At 41.2% G+C, this 24,116-nt stretch overlaps 1 protein-coding gene across 7 annotated transcripts in view; it reads right to left on the reverse strand.

The window, feature by feature from the left end:
- The window catches only part of LOC118270266 (phosphatidylinositide phosphatase SAC2), a 37,273-nt gene that overhangs the window by 9,133 nt on the left and 4,024 nt on the right, over positions 1 to 24,116 (reverse strand). For 3 of the 7 annotated variants that reach the window (XM_050698140.1, XM_050698139.1, XM_050698145.1), the window contains exons 3-16: positions 21,641 to 21,706; positions 20,685 to 20,969; positions 19,721 to 19,905; positions 18,055 to 18,166; positions 16,416 to 16,488; positions 14,663 to 14,855; positions 14,030 to 14,195; positions 13,395 to 13,556; positions 13,017 to 13,087; positions 11,332 to 11,470; positions 10,540 to 10,667; positions 9,840 to 10,011; positions 8,193 to 8,355; positions 7,754 to 7,860 (exon numbers count right to left, since the gene is read on the reverse strand). In XM_050698140.1, coding sequence (XP_050554097.1) covers positions 7,754 to 7,860; positions 8,193 to 8,355; positions 9,840 to 10,011; positions 10,540 to 10,667; positions 11,332 to 11,470; positions 13,017 to 13,087; positions 13,395 to 13,556; positions 14,030 to 14,195; positions 14,663 to 14,855; positions 16,416 to 16,488; positions 18,055 to 18,166; positions 19,721 to 19,905; positions 20,685 to 20,969; positions 21,641 to 21,706 — 2,022 coding nt within the window. Of the gene's footprint in view, positions 1 to 7,753; positions 7,861 to 8,192; positions 8,356 to 9,839; positions 10,012 to 10,539; positions 10,668 to 11,331; positions 11,471 to 13,016; positions 13,088 to 13,394; positions 13,557 to 14,029; positions 14,196 to 14,662; positions 14,856 to 16,415; positions 16,489 to 18,054; positions 18,167 to 19,720; positions 19,906 to 20,684; positions 20,970 to 21,640; positions 21,707 to 22,818; positions 22,901 to 24,116 lie in introns of all 7 variants that reach the window. The other 4 variants (XM_050698144.1, XM_050698141.1, XM_050698143.1 and 1 more) reach the window with 4 other exon arrangements.

Below are 24,116 nucleotides of genomic sequence, written 5' to 3' on the forward strand. Positions count from 1 at the left end.
TGAGTGACTCCGAGCCGCAACCTAATTTAAGACGTTGTCACGTCAATAATAAAACCTTTGTATGAGATGCTGAGTGAGTCTCACACAACTTGTAGTCTAGGTGGAAATAAGTCACTTGATAGCCCGGTGAAATGATATTTATTGATACACTAAACTAACACGTCAACTATATTATCCACTAAACTAATGATTGATGAGTACTGAGGTATTGATGCTATGATTTCCGTATGTGTACTGAATATAAATTGGTTACTATAATTATAATGAAATGAATAAACTAAAAACTGCTGACATGCATGACGCGTGCGTGCGATGTACAGTCGCTGACTCGTACATATTCCCGGACGAGAGAGATGATGATGAATGATGTACAAAATGCTTATGCTAAACTTATAAAATGTCACCCAATTATAATTCATGACTTAAATCTATGCTTACAAATAGTATTTAATCACTATCACTGGCTCTAGGTTTAGTGAAAATAGGAGGCGTGTTCTTATGACGCTTCATACTACTAAGTATCCTAGAGAAGTTTGATAGTTCGACTGCTTCTTGACTGTGTGACGGTGATGGCTCCCTTCTTGGTCGTGACACTGGTGCGCAGGAGGCGTTGTCCGGTCGGTGCGTTGATACTATCGGCACCGGCTGCGGTCGTTCGAAGTCCGACTGTAAGTTGGTGCTTCCCTGCCGACGACGACAATACCATCGAAATATGAAGGCTAGCGCTGAGATTACTGCGCCCAGCAACAGAATGTAGATGATTGAGTATTGATGAATGTCGTGGTTTGACATGTCAGGGATAAGAACACTTTCCGACTTCATGTGATCTATCTGTTCCTTGATGTGTTGTAGTGCATCTTGTTGGTCAACATAGGTGAGATTGACCTGTGGCACCGATACGTTGATAATTTGATTGATCGGCGCGATTACCTCAGGCATAGATTCAGCTGCAGTTTTCACTTCCGAATGCTGCATCTTGTGTGAAAAAACAGTAAAGTCTTGACCTTTGATTACGCAATCAGAATCCAATGTTATGACGCCGGCCTTTGTTATTTGAGTCGCCGTAAACTGACGCTCACATATGATTCGAATCGTACATTGTCCGCAGCAGTAAAATAGATATGTGTTTATTTTGTTTAATTCAATCCAACTATTGCGGCATGCTGCTACAGCTGTAAGACACTTATCTGTGTTCTTGCTTTTGATACATAAACTGTCTTCTGATTTAAATTGGTAGATCGGTTTTCGGGAATGGCAAAGACGAGTGTATTCTCCATTCTGGATGCATTGTTGAATATCTTGCTTCGTCATAGCTAGGTATGTATCTTTACGTAAGTCAATGGCTATGTAATCTGAGACAGGAATGACGGTCACTGTCGTGTTGCCTTGTTGTCCTGGAATAGGGATTAATTGATACAGATCGTATCTTTCCCTATTGACCAGTGGTATTCGGATTTCAAAAATTAGATACTGCTTGGTCATTCTTGCTTTGACTCTCAGGAGAGGAAAAACTTTCGACAGTTCCGTTTGTGTGTTTTCTATTGGTAAAGAAAGTTCTCTTGATAATTGTCCCGAGATAATGCTAAGTTGGTCACGCAGTTGTCCTGGCGAGAGTACATGTGCGCTGAACATGCCATGGTGAATGTCTGTTATGGATTCAATCAAGGTGTCTTGTATAGACTTTAGTTTTGAAAGCATGTTTGTTGCTATGATGGTTGAAAGAGCTAACTCATTCATGACTTCTTGTTCTTGTACGTTTTTACTTAACGTATTTGTGGCTTGTGTTAGGTTGTTCAGATGCTGGTGAATAACTTTATGCTGGCGATTAATCGCGGACTCTGTTCTTTTTAATAAGTTGTACTCTGCTTCCACGACTGACGTCTGATTTTTCCATAAGCGAGCAAGAGTTTTTTCGTTTTCCTTAATAAGAGATATATCCTTTTCATATTTATCTGCAAATCTTTGATCTAACACGCCGAATAAGCTGTTGGCTACGTAGCCTACACCGTCGATGAGGCCTCGTCGCTTGCGCATGCTTTCTTTAAAATGCTGACTGAGTAGCATGGTATCATAGTATTGTAAAGGGTTTTTCAACAAGAACTTTGTTTTTAATTAGAGCAACACCAAGAACGTGGGAGTTTTTGACATCTAATTTTTGGTAGTAATTGTAGTAGGTGCTTTGGCAATTGCTACTATGAATTAATTTTGCTCAAAAATTGCATCAAAATAATTCAAATTCACTATGAAAATGGTCGTTCTGTTAAAGTTACATTTCGAAAAATTCGTGATATTTTCGGGCAACATAATCGTCCTTCTGAGATCACTATCAAGAATTTGGTCGCGAAATTTGAGTCGACAGGCTCGATACAAAATGAGCCAACACCAACACGTGTTCAACCAGGTCGTTCAACAGAAAACATCGCTGCCGTGAGCCACAGTGCTGAAGAAGATCAAAAGCTATCAATTTCACGACATTCTCAACAATTGGGGTTATCCAAAAGCACAACATGGCGAATTTTGCATAAGGATTTGGCTTTGAAGTCTTACAAGATTCAACTGGTGCAGGAATTGAACCTGACCGACCATTCAAATCGCCGTAGATTTGCTCAGAACAACCTGCTGGTTTAGAACAATCTGCTGGTTTATTTCAAAAAATCTTTTTTTCAGACGAAGCACATTTTCATTTGTCAGGGTATGGCAATAAGCAAAATTGCCGCATTTGGGCTTCTAAAAATCCTAAAGCAATTATTGAGAAGCCTTTGCATGCTCAACGTGTCACTGTGTGGTCTGGAGGTGTGATTGTTAGGAAAGTGATTAAAAATTTTGATGAAAGAATCAACATCTGTCAGCGTGGTCCTGGTGGACATTTGTCAGATATAACTTTTCATTCATAATTGCCAAACCTTTATCTTTTTAATACAATAAAAATTTTATTCATATTCCACCAAATTCTTTATTTTATTTTGTTTTAAAAAACAAAGTTCTTGTTGAAATACCCTGTAGTTCGTCATATGAATGATTTAGTTGCAAAAGGATGATGTCGCATATTGCTTTGTTGGATGCTTTTTCGCATACGTTGTTTATTTGTTCCAGGTATTTCTTGAATGTTGTTGACCCTTCCCAGTACGGATCCATGTCGTAGTACACGATGAGCTTCCATTCATCTCGAATGAACTGCATATTTGACATTTTATCAAAATAGAGTGCTTTGTTTATCTCTGTTAAACTATACGGTACTGTTGATTGTTCTTGACTGAATACCGTTGTTATGAAGAAAAACAACGCAATCAACGTTGTTATCAAATGGGATCTGATTCCAAGTCGCTTTGACCGAGGTTTTCTCGATTGGAAGTCTTGCTTGTCCTTGCTTTTCTCTGAGTGAACGGGTAAGTTTGTAGTCTGCGATTCTGATACAAGTACAGACACTTTAATTACAGGGCGTTTGATAATACCATTTTTTGTTTTTAGTGTGACGACTCTAGTTAACCCGTCGAGACCAGGATGCGCTTCCATTACTCTTCCTAGAAGCCATCTTCCCGCTGTTAGGTTAGGCTCATGAATTATGACAACGTCGCCAACCTTGACGTTTTCATAGGGCACAAGCCACTTGCTTCTCGCCGAGAGTTGAGCTAGATATTCGGTTTGCCATCTCCTCCAGATATCTTCGAATATTTTCTGTGTCCTCTTCCATCTTGTTCTGTCATCATCTTCTGTATCCAAGATTGTTAGTATAGGACCGCTGCTTAAAAAATGAGAGGGCGTCAAGTAGTTTAAGTCGTCGGGATCTTCTGAAAGCGCGCATAGTGGGCGGCTGTTGAGACATGCTTCGAGCTGGGCAAGCAAAGTACTGTATTCCTCGAACGTGAGTTTTTGATCTCCTACAACGCGTCGAAGGTGATGTTTCAAACTTTTTACAGCTGCTTCCCATAAGCCCCCAGCACTTGGCCACGATGGAGCATTAAAGTGCCATTGAATATCCATATTACTAATTTCAGAATAGAACTCGTCATTGAATGTTCTACGTCGTTCTGCTAGTTCCCGTTGTAATGCTTTGTTGGCGCCAACAAAGTTGGTACCGTTGTCACTGTAGATGTGGCGCGGTTTGCCTCGACGTGCTGATAAACGCTTCAAAGCAGCTAAGAATGATGATGAGGTTAAATCTGATACAAGTTCGAGATGCACCGCTTTAGTAACCATGCACACGAACACTGCAATGTATCCCTTACTCGTTCTGCTTGCACGTCCTTTATTGTTTTTCACGTCCACATAGCCTGTGAAATCGACGCCAGTATGGTGAAAAGGTCGTGAAGGATTGCATCGAGATTTAGGTAAGTCACCCATCATTTGCTTTTGTTTAGTTGCTCTGTGCTTTTTGCAAGTAGTGCATGTATGTAACCGCTTTTTCACAGCTCTGTTACCTCCTAGTATCCAATAGCTCTGTCTAATGTATGCTAATGTTATCCGAGGTCCTGCATGAAACGTGTTGCCATGGGCTTGGTCTATAATTAAGTCCGTGACATGACTGTTATGTGGTAAGATGCAAGGATGTTTCATGTCTTCAGAAATGTTTGCATGTTTGAGTCTGCCACCAACTCTTAATAGATTGTCTTCATCTAAAAATGGGTTAAGATTTAATATTTTGCTCTTCTTATTTATTGGTTCTCCCATTTTTAAATTTGTGATTTCGTCTGGAAACTCCATTTCTTGAGTGTATTTTATAATCATGTGTTTTGCTGTTTTAAGTTCGTCAGCATTTAAGTATGCCGTACGTGTTCTGTGTCGTCGAGTGATACGTAACACCCATGCTAGTACTCGCGTAGCGCGTGTCATATTGCTGTGTTTACGTAGTATGCTTTGTATGATGTCATCGCAATGAGGTGCATTCAAAGTCGTGACGTTGGTTTGCTTACTTTTCTTTTCTTCTTCATTCGTGACGTATAATTGATTGGCTTTTATTGATGAATCGTCGAAACCAGGTAGAAATCGAGGACCACTCCACCACAGTTGGTGTTGTTTAAGACACTCTACTGTGATGCCACGGCTTGCACAATCAGCTGGGTTATCTGCTGATTTTATGTAGTGCCATTTGTCGGATGTTATTGTTTTTGTGATTTGTTTTACTCTGTTTGCTACAAATGGTGTCCATCTATTAATGTCTCCTTGAATCCATCCAAGAACTGCAGTAGAGTCAGACCACCCAAACACTCTGACTTCCCGTTCAGGGAGAGCTTGTTGGATTTTGTTCATGAGCGTTGCTAGCAAGTGCGCTCCACTCAGTTCAAGTCGAGGCAAAGTAAGCTTTTTGTTGTCAGGCACCAGTCTCGTTTTTGCTGCAACAAGGCTGATGTTGTTTTTATATTTGCAATACACGACACATGCGTATGCTTTGATTGATGCGTCACAAAAGCCGTGTAATTGAATAGTGTCGTGTTCTCCAATATGATACCATCTTTGAATTCTGAACTGATCTATGTGGTGTAGTTCAGATCTGATTTTCTTCCACTCGATGATGATTTCATCTGGAAGCTGGTCATCCCATAGTATGTTAGATAACCATACTCGTTTAAATAAAAGTTTTAGCTTGATGGTAATTGGAGATAGCCATCCAAGTGGGTCAAATATCTTTGAGATATCTGATAAGAGTGAGCGTTTCGTGTTTTTGTCTGTTGGCTTTGTTTCGTTTAGTTTTAATTCAAATGAAAACGTGTCCTCATTAGGATGCCATTTTAAACCAAGTGTTTTTGTCGATTCTGCGTGTTTGAAGTCGAACGACGATTGATTTGAACATGCTGTGCTGACATTTTGCAGCAATTCTTCATTATTGGATGTCCACTTGCGTAAGTTGAACCCTCCGGCCTTAAGCATTTGGATCAAGTCTGACTGTAGTTGTTTAGCCGACGATAGTGTGAAACTTCCGCTTACAAGATCATCCATGTAGAAATCTTCTTTCAATGTGGTAGATGCTTTGCTGTTGGGATATTTGTAGCCTTCATCCGTAGCCAACTGTTTCAGCGTCATCATGGCTAAGAAGGGAGCTGCCTTCATGCCATAAGTGACCGTGGCTAGTTGATATTCACGCAACGACTGGTTTGGAGAACTCCGCCATATTATTTTTTGGTAGTTTTGATGATCTGGGCTGCAGAGTATCTGGCGATACATTTTCTCAATATCTGCTGTATACGCAAACTGATATTGTCTCCATCGTAAGATCAATGACATGAGATCTTGCTGTAAATTTGGACCTCGCTTCATGAGTTCATTCAACGTGTAGCCTGTAGATGTCTTTGCTGATGCGTTGAACACGACTCGAAGTGCAGTTGTTGTCGAATCGGCTCGATATACGCCATGGTGAGGTAAATAACAATTCGGTGTTATGTTACTCGTACACTCAACCATATGTTCTAGCTCTTTATACTCGTGTATAAAGTTGGTGTAGGTCTCAGCTAGCTGCGGTTGTTTGCTGAACTTCTTTTCAAGTGAACGAAACTGTGCTAATGCCATACATTTTGACTCTCCCAACTTTTCTTGAAAGTTTGTGTGGAATGGTAGCTTCACAATGTAGCGACCATCTTCGTTGCGAGTTGTCGTCTCTTTGTAATATTGTACGGCATCTAAATCGTCTTGAGACATGGTTGAATTTTCTGCTATGTCCTCAATTAACCAGAATTTCTGAATGTCGTCTGTGTTATTGATCACGACATTGCAATGGAAGGTTTGCACGTTTCCGCATAAAATCCAGCCCAAGCGCGTTTGTTGTGCAACTGGATGCGACTTATCTTGCTTGATGATACCCTCTTGAATTATGTTCGAGTATATCTCCGCTCCAAGCAAAATGTCTACGGGACGGCTTTCATAAAATTCCGGGTCAGCTAATGATATGTTTTCCAGAAATGTCCATGATTCTGGTTTTTTAAATGATTTATTGGGCAATTTATTTACCAAATTGCGCATGATAAACACATCAGTATCAAACGTGTAATCATTGTTAATGGAGCTACACGTGATCGTTATGACACCTTTGCAATTGTTTTCCGTCGCGCCGATGCCGAATATGACACCCTTGCATCGGCTGCGTGGCAGTTTTAGTAATTGGGCTGCTCTTTCTGTTATTAGAGATGTCTGCGAACCCTGGTCCAGAAGCGCTCTTAGTACTATCAGTTTCCCATCATATGCTTTTACATTGATCAAGGCTGTTGTAAGCAATGTCTCTGATAGGTCTTCTTGATATACATGATTGCTACTGTTGCCTGGCATTTTGTTTTTGTTGTCATTTACTGTATTTTGATGTGTTGGTCGATGGTTAGATGTCTGTCCGTTTCCTTTACCATATGCGTCGTGAAGAAGTGTATTATGGTCAGAGTTGCAGACGCGGCATCTTCTACGTGACATACAATCGTTGCGATGTGCTTGCAGACAGTTTTTGCATAAATTATATTTCGCAACTGCCTTCCGTTTAGCATCGGGTTGTAATTCGAGAAATGTTTTACACGAAAATAATTTATGTTCTTGATTGCAATGTGGGCATTTTGTACTGTCCTCATTATCATTTGCGTATGCTTTTGATTTGGAATAGTTATTCACGTTTTGATGATGTGTACTGAATGCCTTGTATGAATTGTGAAACTTCCTGTTGTTATGTACCGGTTCTGGTTGATATGATTGATTGATTTGATTTCCACACATGTTTAGTGAGTTATGATAATAATTATGTGTATAACTTGGACAATAAGGCAGTAAATTAATGAAAACTTACTTTAGATTTTCTCTTTTCCAACTTGACTCCGTCGTGGAAGGGGATGGGGGGCAGCTTGGCAACGTCCCGCGCTACCATTAACGACTCGCAGATCGAGTGCAGAGATTCTGTAAACAGGAATAACATTATTAACTTCGAGAAAAAGTACATGTAACTTGTCTAAATAGGTTGAAAAGGAAGTTAAGGAACGAAAAGAAGAATAGAGAGGGAGAGAGAGAAAGAGAGAGGGGGGGGGGTAAAAGAGAGAGAGAGGGGGAGAGAGAGAGTGAGAGGGGGGGAGATAGAGAGGGGGAGAGAGAGGGGGAGAGAGAGGGGGAGAGAGAGAGTAGCAGCTCATAGTCTCTTTATCCATGTGGCAACAAACATCTCGATATTAAACTTTATTACAAAACAATAAGGTTACAAATCAAAAAACATATAATTGATTGTTTATACGCACCGATCATCTCGTCCCGGGTGTTGATGACGACGGCCATGTTGTTGAAGAAGCGCAGCGTGGTGGAGCGGAACATGTGGAAGTAGCCGGGCTCGTCCCCGCACGAGTAGTGGATGCGCACGCAGTACACCGGCTCCGGGTTGTTCTTGCGGCCCACGCTGAATAGCTGACGGGGGATTGGAGATCTTTTTTAAGGGGGGAAAATCATCTAATATCTTCTCCCGCTTTGAGTGAGGCGAGAGGGAGTGTCAGACTCTTACTGACTAAAAACCACCCCGTTCCTACTCCTGCTCTTCGAGCCGAAGCCAAGGTAAACAATTTTGACGAGTTTTATTCAATTTTGACGTAAGCTGCAAAAAAACCCTACTAATATACCCTACGTACCGTAGTACAGTTGGCGTCGAAGGGCCCGAGCTCGATGAGCGTGACGTCGGCGAGCGATGTAACTATACGGTACCAGCCCCCCTACTTACCGTGGTACAGTTGGCGTCGAAGGGCCCGAGCTCGATGAGCGTGACGTCGGCGAGCGATGTAACTATACGGTACCAGCCCCCCCCTACGTACCGTGGTACAGTTGGCGTCGAAGGGCCCGAGCTCGATGAGCGTGACGTCGGCGAGCGATGTAACTATACGGTACCAGCCCCCCTACGTACCGTGGTACAGTTGGCGTCGAAGGGCCCGAGCTCGATGAGCGTGACGTCGGCGAGCGATGTAACTATACGGTACCAGCCCCCCTACTTACCGTGGTACAGTTGGCGTCGAAGGGCCCGAGCTCGATGAGCGTGACGTCGGCGAGCGATGTAACTATACGGTACCAGCCCCCCTACGTACCGTGGTACAGTTGGCGTCGAAGGGCCCGAGCTCGATGAGCGTGACGTCGGCGAGCGATGTAACTATACGGTACCAGCCCCCCCCCTACGTACCGTGGTACAGTTGGCGTCGAAGGGCCCGAGCTCGATGAGCGTGACGTCGGCGAGCGATGTAACTATACGGTACCAGCCCCCCCTACGTACCGTGGTACAGTTGGCGTCGAAGGGCCCGAGCTCGATGAGCGTGACGTCGGCGAGCGATGTAACTATACGGTACCAGCCCCCCTACGTACCGTGGTACAGTTGGCGTCGAAGGGCCCGAGCTCGATGAGCGTGACGTCGGCGAGCGATGTAACTATACGGTACCAGCCCCCCCCCTACGTACCGTGGTACAGTTGGCGTCGAAGGGCCCCAGCTCTATGAGCGTGACGTCGGCGAGCGATGTAACTATACGGTACCAGCCCCCCCCCTACGTACCGTGGTACAGTTGGCGTCGAAGGGCCCGAGCTCGATGAGCGTGACGTCGGCGAGCGATGTAACTATACGGTACCAGCCCCCCCCCTACGTACCGTGGTACAGTTGGCGTCGAAGGGCCCGAGCTCGATGAGCGTGACGTCGGCGAGCGATGTAACTATACGGTACCAGCCCCCCTACGTACCGTGGTACAGTTGGCGTCGAAGGGCCCGAGCTCGATGAGCGTGACGTCGGCGAGCGATGTAACTATACGGTACCAGCCCCCCCCTACGTACCGTGGTACAGTTGGCGTCGAAGGGCCCCAGCTCGATGAGCGTGACGTCGGCGAGCGATGTAACTATACGGTACCAGCCCCCCCCCTACGTACCGTGGTACAGTTGGCGTCGAAGGGCCCCAGCTCGATGAGCGTGACGTCAGCGAGCGCGACGCGCTGCACGCCCAGCAGTCGGTCCGACGTCTCGTCGTAGTCCGCCACGTAGTACGCGGAGCTCGTCAGTACTAGTACGCTGTCCATCTCCGTCTCCTGCGGGTCGCCCGTACTGGGGGACAAACGATGGCTTAATTAGTACAGCCAAAATACGTCCACTGTTAAAGATAGATCCCTCACCGAGGTTTAACAAGATTCCTCGACAGGTTTAAGGCCACAACCGAGACCCATCGTCATAAGTAACATGTGCAACAATCTATGACGGATCGAGTAACATGGTAATACCTAATCTTAGTAATACTACCGAGTAATTTAAAATTGTAAAATGGACTCAAGTTAAATCTGATGATAAGTTGGATTTCATGGACTAATTTATATTATGTTTTAAATTATGACTGCAAGGTTAGCGCCGTGGCTGGACAACTAGCTGCCGTGCAACGTGTAGAGGGCTCGATTCCCGCACGTAGCATTTCTGTGTGATCCACAAATTGGTGTTTCAGGCCTGACTGTCATGTGTATGTGAAATTATATATGTGTAAACGGCACAGAAGAAAATCATAGAGTAGGGGAAACATTTTTTTTTTTTTTAATATAGAAATGTGTCAAAGTCAAAGTTTTAGAAATGTGTGTATGATCTTACTTAGGATCAGCATCGATAAGTCCCCAGGACCCGAGCACGGGTTCGGTATCAACCAGTAACTTCTTGCAGTCGTCTATTAAAGACTTCACGTGCTGCGCCATCGCCGCCGTGTCGGGCTCCGTGTGGTCCTATAAACAATACTCTTACGAGTTAACAAAGTACTTTAATTTGCAGGTACATTGAGTCAAGCTGCTAATAGATTTTAAACTTTATTGTTTGGAAATAAAGTTCAAAATCTATTGGAGACTGTAGAATCTGGACAAGCTATAAAAACTTGCAATAAAAATTGCTACATTATTAGGTAAGCAATTAAATTTAAGTTATACACTACAATAACGGTATCTATAGGTAAATTAGTATTAATTAAGAACAACTGAGCCTTTAGCCAAAGGCCACTTTAGCGCTTATCTACCGAGAGAATAGAAAACTCAATGTATGGGTAAACATAAACCCATATAATTTAGTTTTCTACTCACTTTGTAGAGAAGCGCCAAGTGGCATTTGGTTGCAGGCAAATTAATAAGCAAAAAGAAAAAAAAATTCAAGCCAAAGTTACTAGCCAAAAAATAAAATTATCAGAGTCTAGAGGCGCTGGTAAATTTTTTTAGACATCGAAAAACTGTAACTACATCGCAATAAAACCAAACTTCAAGTTGGATCATTGGATAGTACGAAAGAGAGCCCAACCCAAAATTCTTAGTGAACTGTCCCACAACAAAGCATCTATCTATGCAAGAGCTACTACATACAAAAATAAAAAAGAAAAGTGAGTCAAGCGGGGCATGCACGCACATTGAACATTAGAACCTTAACAGAGGTGCATTTCCCGCACTCGGGCACGATCAGCTGGTCCGGGATGCTGCGGGACTCGCCCGTCATCACGTCGATGGCCACCTGCCGGAGAGCGTCTTTGAATGTTGAGAGGTAGTATCTGGAACAATATTGTAGATTAGTAGAAGGTAAATACTAACTGATGACATTGTTTCCGTAATGTTAAATTTGATATATTTAACTAAAAGTCATGTATAATGGATAAAAGCTACGCCAAGCTGCGCGACGTCGCCGCGTCTGCGCACGCTGCTCAAGATGAAGAGTCCCTCTGTGACTCGAAACTAGTAGAGCTTTTCTCCATTAATGTACGTGAGTAAACCATGTTTTTTTAGTAAATTTTCGAACAATTTTCAAAAATGTAATGAAGGCTTTAAAGAAGCAAAATAATGTCGTTGAAGATATTTATCGACTCTATAGTTATGTTTTTTCTCAGTTTCTGGGAGAGGATGATCTTTTTGTTCCATCCACTAAAGACTCGTATAAAATAGTCCTTAAGAGAGTACAACATTAAACCCTACGTCCAGCAAGCCTTCAAGGTAAGTAAATCAACAAGTGATATCATAATTTAAAAAAACATTCTTCACATACTTATAAACATGGTGCTATAACACAAAGTAATAATTATAGGAAAATTGATGCGTGAATTTAAAGCTTAAAAGATGTTCACAAATCAAGCTTTAGAAGAGTTATAGATTTGTTTTATCTCTCTCTTACACTCAGTATGACAGTTGTGCAATAGAAAAGAATATTGCAAAGCCAATTTCGACCTTAAAGTAAGAGCGATAAGGTCATTATTCACGCAAACGTCAAAACTCAAATGTTGTGTGATTTTGGAAAAAATGGCGGATAGTTGTAGGAAAGCATCTACAGCCTTTTAGTAGCTTGATAGGAGAGGAGGTCAAATAAGCTAAACTAAATTTCGTTAGTTATTAAAGCAGGGAATATACTGACAAAACGCTTCTCATTAAACAATCGGAAATTTCAAGTAACTAGAAATGTTATAAAATATAATGCCCCCATAGAAAACCCTTATAATATATTTTAGAAATCTTAACAAAGCAACCCTTCCCGTAAAATATTGTTCATAGAAAGTTTATCAAAGAAGATTGTTTGCTCATTTATCACAAAATACTTTAATAAAAACTAATATCTTTTGATCAATATACAATTTATAACATATACTAACTTTTAACAGGGAAAAATGTTCGATGCATCACAACCGTCATCTACTCACAACTGTAACTACTACCTTAATTGTTTTTTTTAGCAGTATACCACCAACATTTTGCAAGTACATTCCCGACTCAACACTCGAATAGACTGACCTCCCCATCCCGTACGCGATTTCCGCCCCCAAAAGCTCACTAGTCAACGTATGTCCGAAGTAGGACGGCATCAGTTCTAACTTTGGCCTCTCACTCTCCAAATTTTCGACCACCATCAACGAGGCAGTTTTGACGTCCCGCCACAAACTGTCAAAGTTGACAACCGTCGCCATATTGATTTCCTGGCCGAGCAAAATGTCTATGGCGCATTGCGTTATGGCGTCGTTAAAATGGCGGATGATGAATCTAGAAAATTTTAAAATATTGTTTTGTGGTTTGGCCTAATAAAGTTGAATTGGAGATGTCGTTAGTTAATCCTACCTGTTAGCTGACGCGACACCGTCTTTCATTAGTCCAGTGAATTTTCTTTCGCCCGTTCTTGTGTAATCGCCCTGTGGAAAAAATTAAAATTAAACTTTCATATATTTAGCTTTCTCATTTTTCTAGTAAATTTAAAAGGAATAAGCATGCCATCTGCGGCAAAAATCTGATCTAATCTTCAAAATAGAACATTAAGGATTTGGAACTTTCGAAAAGTATTATACTACAGCTAGTCTTATAAGTAATTTTCATCAGATCTCTCGCTCACACTTATCCGAGTTGTGCGGCATTGTCGTATTTCTTTGACGGGACAGTTCGCACATTTGGAATGGCCCACGCAACGTTGCAAAAATCACATTTACAAATGAATAATATTACCTTCAGCGCCTTAGTCCCAGCATACTGCCTAGATATGACGTCTCCGTTATCCGCCCACATAGTGAGGAAGGCCTGTCGCAGTGACGGCGGGAGCCCACAGCCCGGAGTGCCCAGTCCCAGCCGACAGAGTTGTAGCTCTAGCACGTATTTTGCTATTGCTGTCTGTTGACGGAGAAAGATACAAAGTATGTAAGTACGTTTACAAATAAAGTGTAGGCTTATAAAAACTGATATGATAAGTTTCGTGGGCGATTAGTTTGAAAGTAGGTTACCATTTTGCTGTCATTTCAAGGAGATCTTATACTTTGTGTTCGAACAGGCTCAATGTCAACCAATTTTGAACTCTATGCAAATCAATTTAGAGTAGAGATTATAAAAAAAAGATATAGAAACTATCTATAAAGACGATGTTTTCAGCAGAATCAAAAAAGCTCCTAATTGTTATGATGTTTATATCCAAAGATTTAATGATGTTACATACGAACTTAGTTTTAAAATGACGTGTACGTTGTGTGTGCGTGCATCTATGCGTGCACGTACACGTATATGCAAGTGTCGTGCGTACGTGTCCGTGTCTGTTCTCTCTCTCTCTCTTTCTATCTTTAATTTCTAATGTTCCATCTTAATTCACATACCTGCACGACATTGGTCCTATCGAGACAGTCGATGCAGTTGACCCGGAAGACTCCGTTCTGCGTGCAGATGAGGCCGCGGTCGTCGCGCCAACAGAAGCGCATCTCCCCGATGACGTCAGCCAACGCGTTGATCAATATACTCACGTTCTCATAGTGCATGCCGCGGCTGGGGGTTGAAAGAAATATAACTATTTTGAAAGCTTTTATAATGTTTGTTTGACTTTCAAAAATGAGTTACTGCTGTAATTTGGTTATTTTAGTTTGATTTTAATGAAGATTCAAGGATAAGACAAAAGGTAATGTTGAGTTTGTCAAAATAATCAGTCCCTTAGTAAGTTTCTAATTATAATATCTATCAATGGATCCATCCATCGTCCAATAGTTCTATACGAGACTTTTAATATAACTTGTAAAAACCGACGTGTTAAACTAATTATTTATTAAATACAGCATTGGATCAGTAATTGCATACGTTGACATTTTGTTCTTCTAACAACCATTTTGCGGAATAAAAGTGTTCTTATTGCACGTCTTCTTATTCCTTAGACTATATTGGCGCCCAAGTGGGACACCCAATCAAAACAATACAAAAACAACCTTACATCTTACACAATAAAGTCCAAACTCACTTACCAATACTCATGGAAGTCAAAAGTGGCATAGATGACGTCAGGGCTATTGTACCTAAGTACGTGGTTGCCGTACGCCTCCCATATGATGCGCTCCCTGCCTTGTTGTTCAACCAGGTTCACTATACATACGTTCTTGTATGTCGTCAGTTCTTCGGCAAAATGTTTCTTGAAGGCTTCGTGGGATTCGTCTTCAGCTGAAGATATAAATTACAAAGTTATAGGGTAGCTGTGTATGAACCAGATACAGTTTTTTAAATGTTGCCCCACACTTTTTTTTTTTTTTTTTTATTGTTAAATGGGACGACGTTTGGCCGCTATCTCACCTGATGGTAAGTGATGATGTGGCCTACGATGGAGCACGTCTGCCCATTAGCAACCTATTCACTCGGGCTTTGAAGACACCCAGGTTATACCCATCAGGAAACACAGACTCCGGCAAGGAGTTCCACTCCCTAGCAGTTCGCACAAGGAAGCTTGAAGCGAAGCGCTTCGTGCGTGTGGGTGGGATATCCACCATGAATCGGTGACGCCTAGCCGATTGTCTTGTGGTTCGATGATGGAAAGGACTAGGAGGAATCAAGTTGTGCAATTCCCCCGCACACTCTCCGAAATGTATCCGGTAAAAAACGGAAAGGCTTGCGACCTTGCGCCTGTGTTCAAGGCTTTGAAGCCGGGCCTCCACAAGCGCATCATCGTTGATGAGCTTCTTGGCACGCCTTTCAATGTGTTCGAGCGCATCTAGCTGGTATTTGGCCGAGCCGTCCCAAAGGTGAGAACAGTACTCCATACATGACCGAACCTGCGCTTGGTACAGGCTCAGCAGTTGTTCTGGTGTGAAGTACCGTCTCACCTTCGAGAGGATACCCAATTTCCTACCAGCCAGATGCGCCTTCGACTCTATATATGAGCCGAAGTTTAGCGTTGGCGATAGAGTTACGCCAAGAAGCTCTAGATGATCCGATACTGGAACAGATACATTTCGGAAAGTAGGAGCCAGCGGAAATTGACTCCGTTTGGCGGAGAATAGACACGCCTGGGTTTTGGTAGCGTTGAACTTGACCAAGTTGGCGTCTCCCCAATCGGAGACCGCCTTCAAGGACGAGTTCAACCGTTCGACCATGGATTCTCTTAGAGACTGGATCTGTGTTCCGCTAGTCCGCGCATCGGACACATACCTTTCAACAACTGTGCTGTCATCTGCATACCCAAAGATACCGGGCTTAAGCAGGTCGTTGATGTGCAGCAAAAAGAGCGTTGCTGAAAGTACTGACCCCTGAGGGACTCCGGCGTTGATGCCAAATTGGTCAGACGAGCAGCCATCGATGACTACTCGAATTGACCGATCCCTCAGGAAGTCTGCAATCCATTTGCACAGATCAGCGGGAAGTCCATATGCAGGAAGCTTGCCGATAAGGCTGTCGTGCCACACCCTATCAAAGGCCTTTGATAGGGTGTGGCACGACATTGACACTAATTGTCTCCTGTGTCATAGGTGCGTTTACAAACACACAATATCATATTCACATGACACCCAGACCCGATACAACAATTTGAGGATCACACAAAGAGTTGCTCCGTGCGAAAATCTACACACACGTTTGCGCGACTAGTTTCAGGCCATGCTAGAGGCTCATATTCATGAGAGACATGAAAGGCTTGAAACTAGTCGAGTTCCTCGTCAAAGAGTTACGTGAGTAAGCCGATAACATAATGATCAATTGAGCTTACTAAGCTTGTAATAATGGGAAACTTACTTCGATCGAGACGAGGCGGCGGTCTGAACTTGTATTCCGGTTGACTCCAGAATATCGGCACTGAACCGCGAACCTGTAAAAACACAGTTTAATATTACAGCATAATTGTTATTGTTATCAACACAGTTTAATATTGTAGCATAATTGTTATTGTTATAATCGCTATCCTTCCTCGTTTAGTCACTAGTGTGACTACGGGTTCCCGGTTCCGGTAAACTGTTATTATTAACTATTATTATTTAATCTATTATAGCCTACATACATATAATATATATAAGCCTACATAATTTAATTTAATCTTAAATGGCGATGGTGGGACCAACTCGACATCTATGACAAGGATTGGCAGCAAAAAGCTTTAAACAAACAGAGAGGAGTGGAAGGAGGGTAGCAAGGCCATTGCCCTGCAGTGGGACGATCATGGCTGAAATCTAAATCTTAAATGAGTCTTCAACATAAATAGAGAAATAAAGGGTTACATTGCATATATGCCTCTCTTTCCAGCTTCTCTTGAGGGATTGAAAATGTTATGGTTCATGTTTACAAAATCATCATAAACTATGTATACTCATCCAACTGCATCGTTGGTCGAGAGGTTGCAAAGTGCAACTGCTGGGCCAATGCAAATGAATACTGGTCTTTTACAGTTTTTCGAAAATTTCCAAGAAGGTAGTACGGAGTCTGGAATTGAGCTCGGAATATGGCAATAGGCTCACTTCCTATTACACGGGACTTATAACACAAATAGTGAAAAGTGAGTGTACATTGTACAGTGACATTACGTAATGTGCACATCAGCCTACCCTTTCGCGGATAAAAGGCATGACAATGACGACTCATCAACATCACGATACCATAGCATAGGCCACAGTTACAAAATGCGAAAAAAGAAAAAAAAACAAAAACCTACAAGCAGCCAGTGACCACAAAGCCAGTAGAGCGTAAACATTGTAAGTAACGGTACAAAACGAGGTTGTATATAATCACTCGTTGTACTAAAGTAATTCTTGCATTATATTGTTACTACATGATAATTACAAGTGTATAATGATATTACGTAATCTGTTTTAGTAATTAAAAGAGGCATTTAGTATTAGGGCCCTCCAGCTAGGTGGAGTGACGATATCTGCAAGGTGCGTAGAGCTGAAGATCGAGCTCAGTGGCGTGCCATTGGAGAGGCCTATGTCCAGCAGTGGACGAGAACAGGTTATTGATGATGATGATGATGAAAAGAGCGTTAATATTGTCAATCGTAACTTTACGGATAGGGTGTTCACGAAGCTTGCCTGTTTGCCTATACGTCCTTTGGTTCAAACGGCTCGGTGAATATTGAATACGCCTCACTTGATAGTTCAATGCTGGTCGTGGCTATGCTACGAAGAGCTAGGCTGGGAAACTATGTGACCGTTTCCACTGTTTCCGTAAGATGCGAGAGGAAGATGCGCAGCTCGAGTATGTGATGTATCGATAGTAGAGAAACCATCCATACCACACATCCGTAGCACGCATCTTTCCATATAAAAAACATAGCTTATCTGAGTCCGTTTATACCGATTCTAAACTATGTGCCGTGTATTACATTCTGCCGCGGCGGTTTTAAGACAAGGGTGTTCCATAGAATTGATCCCAATTAGCTTACCTGAACAAACGACGCCCTGTGTATGCTGTCTGAGCATATGATGGAGACGATCTGTTCAGTCTCCACGTAGTTAGCCACCTTACCGCCCGGCTCTATACCTCGACGGTTGTACCTGTAAACAAAAGAAAGTAAAGAAGTTTCTCAAGTATTTATATTGATATATGCTGAAGTATAAGTATCGAAAACTACTCTATGTCTGACATTCTCGTTGTAAATACAGTCGACTCTCGTTAATTCAAATCTTCGATAATTCGAACATCTCTATAATTCGAAGTTATCACTTTAGGGACAAAGTGAAAATGTCTTTATACTATTTCGACCTAAATCAATACACTTTTATGGATTTGGTAATTCCAACGAACAAATCATTGCTACATTAGTTAAATTCTCGAAGTAATTACCAAAATTTTGACGAAAGTTCAAATTTCAGACCATTTGATATTCCGAACATTCGATCAATCGAAATATTTTAAGAGTCCTTTCAGTTTCGACATAACGACACGATAGTCTGAAGTATTATTTAACTATTACTGCCACCATTAGGCCAGTATAAAAGAAATGCATTTTATTTCAAAACCAAGGATAGGTACACTGCTGGACTATAGCCTCCTTAACTGCTTTAGATAAGAGGCTTGTAGTAATCTTCAAGCTTGGGAGAAGGCTGGATATCCTAAGTTATCATACATTTTTTATTAAACAGGTACAGATGGTACACACACACATATATATCAAGCTTTACAGAACCAGTTCATCATGACCCCATAGCCTCCTCTATTGCTTTATATAGAAGGGTTTGCCGTCATCTTCACACTTGGGAGAAGGCTAGAAATCCTAAGTTATCATACATTTTTTATTAAACAGGTACAGATAGTACACACGGCTATACAAATATCAAGCTTTACAGAACCAGTTTATCATGACCTCGCTATATTTAATCTTTCCGCACACTCAACAGTCAATTAACACTGGTTTTTCATAGCTTGAGCTATATCCGTTTATACAAACATGATTAGCAGTAATTTCCTGATTATGTCAATCAGACGTCAAGCCCATTACTGGAACTGATAGTGTTGTCAGGTGAATGGGATCCATTACATAGCATCGAGAGCTTGCGCTGTTTACTTTGCATCAACATATTCCGATAAGTGATACGGAAATTACGGGTATCAGTGACTCATAATGAGAAATAATGGATATAATAATGGCATTATTTCTGAAACGTAATTTTTCGGTTGACTAATAGGTATTGATAATCTATTTACTTCTTTTCTATTAAATATATTTTCGTCTTACATTAGGTTAATCACGTTATTATATTCATGAATCAGACCACTTCGACCCTTCGCATATTTTGCGTAATTTTAATCTTTGGTTCGTTTATAAAACAGCAAACTACATTGCCTACAATAACTGTTCCAACAATTAAAATGAATAATTTTAAAACCATATGAAAAGTCGTTCAGCAGTTTTTGAGTTTATCTCTATCAGACAAATCGGAAAAGAAACACAACGTGATGCTTCACCATCAACATGAATATGTACTTTAAAAGATATTGTACACACGCTACCTTCTACAGTTTTAACATACCTCTTAACCTTCCATCATATCTATGGATTTGCCTTATCGACAGTCAAAAGCTTAAAAGTTAAATAATTATTGACTTACCGGGTTCCAGCCTGGTATCTCGACCGCCGCGAAATAAGTCCGAGCGTGAAGGTTTCATCACACGTGTTGGGGTTGGACAGGGACTCCGTATTCAAAGGGTTGATGTCTGCCGGCTCCACGGCTATTTGGGACAGGTGGACGTAGCCCTGGATGATTGGTAGGATCCACTGGTCGCAATCTGGACTCTGTTGTGTTAGATTAAGGTGTTATTTGTTTTAATAACTAAAACTAAATCAAATTACTGAATGTACTTAATTATTGATAAAATATAAATAAATAAACACAGTACTGATGATTAGATCAGGTTAGGTTATTTTTTTTAAAAAGAGTAACGAATGGAGTTTCTCTCTCGATCTTATACACTACCATTCGAAGCTACACTTTGTAACAAGCACCTAGCTTCACTGACGGACAGACTGAGAGACTATTATTTATTTCTTTCTTTGTTGACGTACCTAAGTATTTATGGTTTAATTGGAATAAATGATTTGACTTTGACTTTATAATACTAGTAAATCTTACTTGAGGATGGCAATAAGGCCTAAAAATAAGCCAGTTCAAAATGAGAATAGAACTTTATGGCAAGGTAATAAAGTCTGAACTCCCAAGTATTTTTTTTTTTTATGGGACTTGCCGGTAATCGAGCAGACGTATTACCTGATGGTAAGCAATCGCCGCCGCCCATGGACACTTGAAACACCAGAGGCTTTACAAGTGCGTTACCGGCTTTTTGGGAGTTAGGAATTTAAGGGTTGTTGTTCGGGAATGGGGATGGGGAAGATTGGGAAGGGGGGAATTGGGCCTCCGGTAACCTCACTCACACAACGAAACACAACGCAAGCGTTGTTTCACGTCGGTTTTCTGTGAGGCCGTGGTATTACTCCGGTCGAGCCGGCCCATTCGTGCCGAAGCATGGCTCTCCCACACTTAATAATCTTAAGTCTCTATAACTTTAGAAACTCACCCCAAGAGCGATGATATCCTTCATCATATGTTTGTTCCAGAAGAATCTATCATCGACATGTTTCCACCACTTCGTGATGTCCACAACTGGTTTCCCAGTACCAGCTTCGGATTCCAGGATCTTCTCAATCTCATACTGGCGCTGGAGACTGTTCGTCAAGTCCAGGGTTCGCGAGTAGTAGAAACTCTCCGAGTCGTCGAATATTTTGAGAAGTTCATCTGTCAGCCGTTTCTCGAAGCGCTCCGCTAGTTTCGGGTCCCGTTGTTTCTTTACGGATTGTTTTACCTATATAGTAAATTATTTACGTTAGTTTTAAAACATAACACAAAAATATACTTATGGAACTGCACCCTTAGTATGAGTTTGCTTTACGTCGAAACGGGAGCGCGCTTGGCGTTCTGATTAGTTGCTTTATTCTAACGTAAAGCAAACTCGCACTAAGGATACTGTTGAAAAAAGTAACTCAACTAGTTTCGAGCCAGACTAGGGGTCCATAATCATGAGCGGCATAGGCGACATGACGCTAGTTGAAACTAGTCGAGCTATCTCGTCAAACGGCTATGTGTTTAACTTAATAAGTCACCAAGTTACTTCTACTATGCAAAATGTATAGGTAAATACTTAATTTTTAATATAATAACCAATAGTGAATTTCAAGTTCAACAAATACGAAATGTATAACCAAGGCTGAACTAAAGGATCTCACAATTTGATGAAATGGTCTGGATATCGAAACTAAGCAGCAATAAATAACTAAAAACTTTATAAGTATGTACTTAGACCCAACATGACTTCTCTAGCTAGTAGTACGTCTTATACTCTACGAAATAAGGTCGGATTTCGTCTGCAATAACGCCAAGAAATAAGGTCGAATTTTGTTTGCAATAACGACGACAACTAACATACGTAGAACCACGAACTACTTGACGATAGTACTTCAAAGGAATTGTTTGTACCCTTTTATTACATGCTTGCGTTTTTGGGACTTCTTTTGCGCCACAGCAGCTTGGACCTGGACAGGGCTATCATAAATCAACTTTAAAATGGTTCATAAAAGTTGCTATAACAACTATATCACACTAATATTATAAAAAGTCTGTTTGTTTGGATGTTTGTCCGTCAATTACTCTAAAACTACTGGACGGATTTCGATGAAATTTGGTATACAGACAAAGTATGAGTTGACTTGGTTGATTTTTATCCCACGGGAACGCTGGCGAAGCCAGTAGCATATATTATATGCTGGCCAACTAACATAATCTTAGCGTAACTAGCGATCCGCCCCGGCTTCACACGGTTATTTATTAGTGTTTAACTACTGAATAACTATACGAGTATTATGCATGTAATAAACATATAAACCTTCCTCTTGAATAACGCTATCTGTTTGAAAAAATAATCATTATCCGTTGCGTAGTTTTAAAGGTCTAAGCATTCATAGGTATAGGCAAAAAACAATTTTGTTCTATGCTATGTATGTAAAGATTACAAAACTAACTATCTCCATTATCCGAAAGGCTTTCTCTTTAACTCCTTAGAATGAAAAATACGTGCCCTTTTGGCTATATTTAGTCCAAGATCGATGTGAAATTATTGTAAATAAACAATAACGGTAGCTGTTTGTTTCATCAATTACCCAATTCAGCCGCGTGTGACAACTTGACTTACGTTTTTTAAGGAAACATGTAAGCTATTCTAAAATTGTTAACTAAGCTAACTTTAACTCTATCAAATATTAAGTATAGGCCTTTAAAAGTCAATACAGTAAACAAGGTATTTCATCCTACTTGGCAAAGAAATAAAACAATTATGGCTAGTATAGAGCCTTGAGTAGTAGCTGGATTTTTGCCAGAGACTGTATGATGAAAACAAAAAAAGGTTTTAATCTCTGAAAAATAGACATACTAAGACTCATTGGTGGATTTTCCATTTCAACATAATATACTTATACAGGGCAAGGTTAAGTGTTGCAATTTGCTAGGGAATTTAATTGGCAATCAACCAAACTGTTGTAGAAATACGTAATTATATTTATTTCTATAACAGTTGGTAATCAATATGTATGAATATGATAAGGTGTGCCTATTAATAGTTTAAATTAAATTGTTCCTTGGGTAAGTAATGAATGGAATACCTGGATTTTTACTAATGATTTTATGTAAGAATAACAGACGTCGCGACAGGCCCAGACGTAGATGACGGGATGAACTTGACGCCTATGAAAAGGATTGGCCAATGAAAGCTCTACAAAGAGACAAATGGAAGGAGAGTAGGGAGGCCTTTGCTCTGCAGTGGGTCAACCATGGCAGATAAAAAAAAGATTTAATAGAGAAAAGATAATAAACAAAAAGGAACAGAATAACATCTGGCTAGCGAATCAGAATTGAAATTTAACTTTTGGCTAAATACAATAAAGCAAAATGACTCTTTGAACTATAATTTTAACCAACTTACAAAAGAATATTTTAATAACAATTATAAGTGACTATTATGTGAACTATACACTAACATAATTAACAATATTCAGTTAAATACTGCATAAGTACTAATTTTCCTGGAAGTTATTGAAATCAAAGTTGATAATTATTAGTTATTGTAAGTAAATATTTTATTTTCCTGAAAATAACTACTGCAAAATATTTGTGTATTTATGGTGTATTGTATTTAGGTAAATTTATTTATTCATTGTAGATAGGTAGGTACATAATAGGTAGGTATATGATATTTACCCTGTGTATTTGTTTGGGTAATTTAACTTTATTCTATACTACAATTTGGAATATTGACGTATTCCGTATGAGAGGATGGGTCGAAATGTTTGTTCCACTATGGGTAGACCGATCTGGCGCGCGCTGGTGTGGCTGCATCGGGTGGCCAGTCGCGGAGGGTAGCGGGATCCGAGGCACGGTGCACCGCTGGCCGACCGCAGATAGTTGGGGGCCCAATTAGCGTGCTAGCCACACGTGAAAGGCTGCCCCGCCATCTAGCGAAAAATCCCATGGATACGCCATCGTGCCGGTTGGCGACCGGACGAGAGGGCCCGATGGATATTCATGGGGGGCTCGGGCGTCCCCGCAGTCTCCAGGCTGGCCTCCCATTGATGTAGCTAACTGCAGTGCGCGTCTGGGGTCGCCTGTGTGGAGGAACATTTCACTGCCATCCTCTCAGCAACCTCACACTCCTTAATGAAAACAAGAGCTAAGAAAAGGGTTAAACAGCGGCTGCACTCCCTCTCCCTCAAAGTGCACCTCTCTAATATCCGAGGCTTGCACTCCAATCTCAATGCGGTCCATCACCATCTTGAGACCGAGAACCCCACGCTCTTGTTTCTCTCGGAGACCCAGATCAGATGTCCGTCCGACGCTTCGTACCTAAACTACCCAGGTTTTACCCTGGAGCACAATTTTGTTGCCCGTGCAGGCGTATGCCTGT

The sequence above is a fragment of the Spodoptera frugiperda genome, chromosome 13 (assembly GCF_023101765.2).
Source record: "Spodoptera frugiperda isolate SF20-4 chromosome 13, AGI-APGP_CSIRO_Sfru_2.0, whole genome shotgun sequence".
Taxonomy (NCBI): Eukaryota; Metazoa; Arthropoda; class Insecta; order Lepidoptera; family Noctuidae; genus Spodoptera; species Spodoptera frugiperda.